We start from the raw sequence: 3,514 nt of genomic DNA on the forward strand, positions 1-3,514 counted from the left end.
ATAGCAAACTATCACAAGAACAGAAAACCAAACACCGCATGTTCTCACTCATAGGTGGGAACTGAACAATGAGATCACTTGGACTCGGGAAGGGGAACATCACACACCGGGGCCTATCATGGGGAGGGGTGAGCAGGGAGGGATTGCATTGGGAGTTATACCTGATGTAAATGGTGAGTTGATGGGTGCTGACAAGTTGATGGGTGCAGCACACCAACATGGCACAAGTATACATATGTAACAAACCTGCACGTTATGCACATGTACCCTAGAATTTAAAAGTATAATAATAATTTTTAAAAAAATGAAAAATAAAGATTAAAAAAGTTGACATTTTGTTTGTATGATTTGATGAACATCTCTGCATTCTAGCAGAATTTTCAGCTGTTTTTTTTCCAGTGTTGTATGTCAAGTATTTAAAACCAAGTATATTGATACTTCATAAATATTTGTTCAATAAATAAATAGATGGACTTTCATAAAATTCAAGTTTATCAATATTTCTTAAAATTTATCGTTTTAGCATTGATATTATAAGCATAAGAGAAATACACAAACATTGAGATCTGTAGAAGGATTAGTGTAAAGATGAGTGCATAGTTTGACCTTTACATTTAAGATGAAAAAACTGGTTATTTATTTGTATATATACTTGCCAACTTCCTCCTACTTCCTTGTCATGTTTTCTATTATCTAGACAAAGCAAATACTGGGAATCATCAAAGAATATTATTGTTAAATATTTGGGATCCTCTTTTTAATTTTTTCCTTTTTTTCAGGGTCTGATCTTGGGATACAGTGAAGGCTGCAGGAATTGATACTAACTAGAAGCAATTTTTGCTGACTTTAGGGACTGGAATGGTATAAACTCTATATATAATAAAGAGGAATAAAAGTCAGGTGAAATACCAGCAGGTCATTTGACAAATTATCGAGATTCTGTGTGTATATCTGTATTTAAGTCAAAACTTGCATGGAGTATAGCATTGCAGTTGAGAATCATAGGTTTTAGAGGTATACAGTACCAAGCTCTGTCTACCTACCTTCTTTTAGCCTTAGTTTTTTCTTTTTTAAATGGAAAATATTAACCTAATCTACCTCTTGAGGATGTTGGGAGAATAAAATACAATAAAATATCTATATTCACAGATTTGATACACAAATACACACATATATATGTGTATCCATTTGTATCTATGTCAAGTTATCCACACACACACATACACATACACATAAACACACAGATATTTACCTTAGGACAGTGACTAGCACATTCAGTGTTCAAGAAAAGTTAGCTATATTTATAATTTAAGATGCTTATGTTGCGTACCATCTAACTTCCAATGCAAAATAAACAGGAAAATAAAGGAAGAACTGATAGAACTTCAGGTAGTTTAAATAGCTTCCTGTCTCTTGGAATATTTTTGAGGTTGGGAAGAAATGTTTGGCCCCTATCATGTGTTGTTCTTTCTCTTACATAGCATATTTTCCAAGGTCTTTATGACTTATAAGGTCAAGTGCTTATTGTACCTCTTCTCACAAACAATATCAAGTAAAATTGGGAAAAGTGCTTGGTAGATCTATCTGCAAAGAATTTTTGTTTAGAACTTGTGTTTTGCCCTGACTGAATTTCTCTCAGTTTGAAAAATTTGACATTTAGCATAATCTTGAAATATGTGGTTCTTTCTACTGTTAGTTTTTAAGACTTAGCTTTTAAGACACCAGTCACCAAAAAGGCAATATCCTTCCCTTCCCTAAATGTGATAGTATCTTTGAACCACAAGTTAATGGAAATGAACAATTTTAACTGCCAAGCCACAACAGTGTCTCCAGTGTCTGTCATCTTGCTTTGAGCTGGTACAAATGCATGTGTTCTGCATCTGTACTAGAGAGTTTAGCCTTGACATTCCTTCGTCCCGTGCAATATTTGTTAAATAAAAGAAAAAGAAAGGAGCAGGCATGCTTTGCCCAGATGTGATATTTTGTCAGCCTGGAAATTCTTTGTCTATGGTTTTACTGTCACTGAACAGTATCCACCAGTGCTGGCCTCCTGTATCCAATTTAAATTGATGATTGCTAGAGTCATATTACCCTAATTTCTAATCAGCTAATTACAATGGATCTACTGTGCAGAACAAGAGTACTACAATTAATTCCAATAGAAGCTTTATTCTCAGTTTCATGTTTATAAATTCTGTATTAATTATCTTGTATAAGCCAGTTTAATTTTAAGTATCTTTAAAAGGTTAGAATAAAAGCAATCCAAAATTTTAAAATTTATCAGAAAACAAGGTCATGTATCACATTCATTCCTAAAAAATGCACAATGATTCTTATTTATAGAATCCATTGTCTTCTCTCAATCCTAGACATGAGAAAACATAAGAAATCTTGATAGTTTATTCTTTCTACCTTCCCTTATCTACCTTCTCCTGTTGCTTCTCTTTCTCTCTACTCTTTTTACTTCTCCTCCCAAAAGATATACCATATTTAGTTGTGCTAATAAAGTGATATAAATGACAAACAGATTAATAATTCAGTTTTAGAACATGTTCTTCAATCTGGCAGTATAGTTTTAAAATATATAAGTTAGAAAAATATGCTGGAAACTAGGTTTGGACTAGGTTTTCCAATTCTTTGAGTGTGTGTGTGTGTGTGTGTGTGTGTGTGTGTGTGTGTATTTTAAATAGATAAATGGATATAGATGTACATGTAGATAGATATAGATATAGATTTAGATATAGATAATCCTCAAGTATTTTTACTGGTAGCAATATGTTAACAAATAGTTTGGAGACTGCCACTCCAAAACATCAGTTCTAAAATGGAATGAATCTTTTAACCATTATACTCCCAGAACATAGCACTGTGGGTTACATGTTTTGGGAGTCAATAAATATTTATTAAATTAATTAATGGAAGATTTCAGCATACTTCATGGAGCTCAATCAAACATTAGTCAAGTCTCAGACACATCTGTTTAGTGCATGCTCTTGTCATTGTAGTCATTTAAACAATATCAAGTAATGTTTTAATGGCAAGTAGTAAGGTGATATCCTAAATAGATTTCATAGGCATTCATTTTCTCCGCATTTTGTATTTAAGATGTGGCATCCAAATATTGCTAAATAATTAGTATTATAGAAAGTCTCTGAATCTGTGCCTAGTGACTCACTAGACAACGAAATGATCCATTTTCACTGAAACCCACTGACCGATGCCTACACTTGAATAAATGCTCACACTTAGTGGGATACTGCTTGCAGCCTATGCACTCTGCCTTTTTAAATTGTGATGTATGCTAATTAAGAGTCATTCACATTTGTTTCCAAACATGTTTATGCTAGTTATTATTTTTATTTACTACTAAATTTAATATTTAATTATTCATGTAATCGAATCAAATGTCATAAAAGCTGATGAAATGTGAGAGCAAAAAGAAATATTTCTAGGCTGGGCACAGTGGCTCATGCCTCTAATCCCAGCACTTTGGGAGCCCAAGGTGGGCAGATCA

The 3,514-nt window shown here is 33.2% G+C and overlaps 1 protein-coding gene across 1 annotated transcript in view; it reads left to right on the top strand.

Annotated features, from left to right (window-relative positions):
* LOC108522835 (uncharacterized protein C4orf22-like) overlaps positions 1-857 on the top strand; it is a gene marked incomplete at its 5' end in the record, with an annotated part of 281,587 nt that extends 280,730 nt beyond the window's left edge. The window contains one exon of the mRNA XM_017863276.1: positions 780-857. Coding sequence (XP_017718765.1) covers positions 780-818 — 39 coding nt within the window. The remainder of the gene's footprint in view (positions 1-779) is intronic.
* Positions 858-3,514: the final 2,657 nt, after the last annotated feature.

Source organism: Rhinopithecus bieti, unplaced genomic scaffold (genome assembly GCF_001698545.2).
Source record: "Rhinopithecus bieti isolate Rb0 unplaced genomic scaffold, ASM169854v2 scaffold_68835, whole genome shotgun sequence".
NCBI classification, from domain to species: domain Eukaryota; kingdom Metazoa; phylum Chordata; class Mammalia; order Primates; family Cercopithecidae; genus Rhinopithecus; species Rhinopithecus bieti.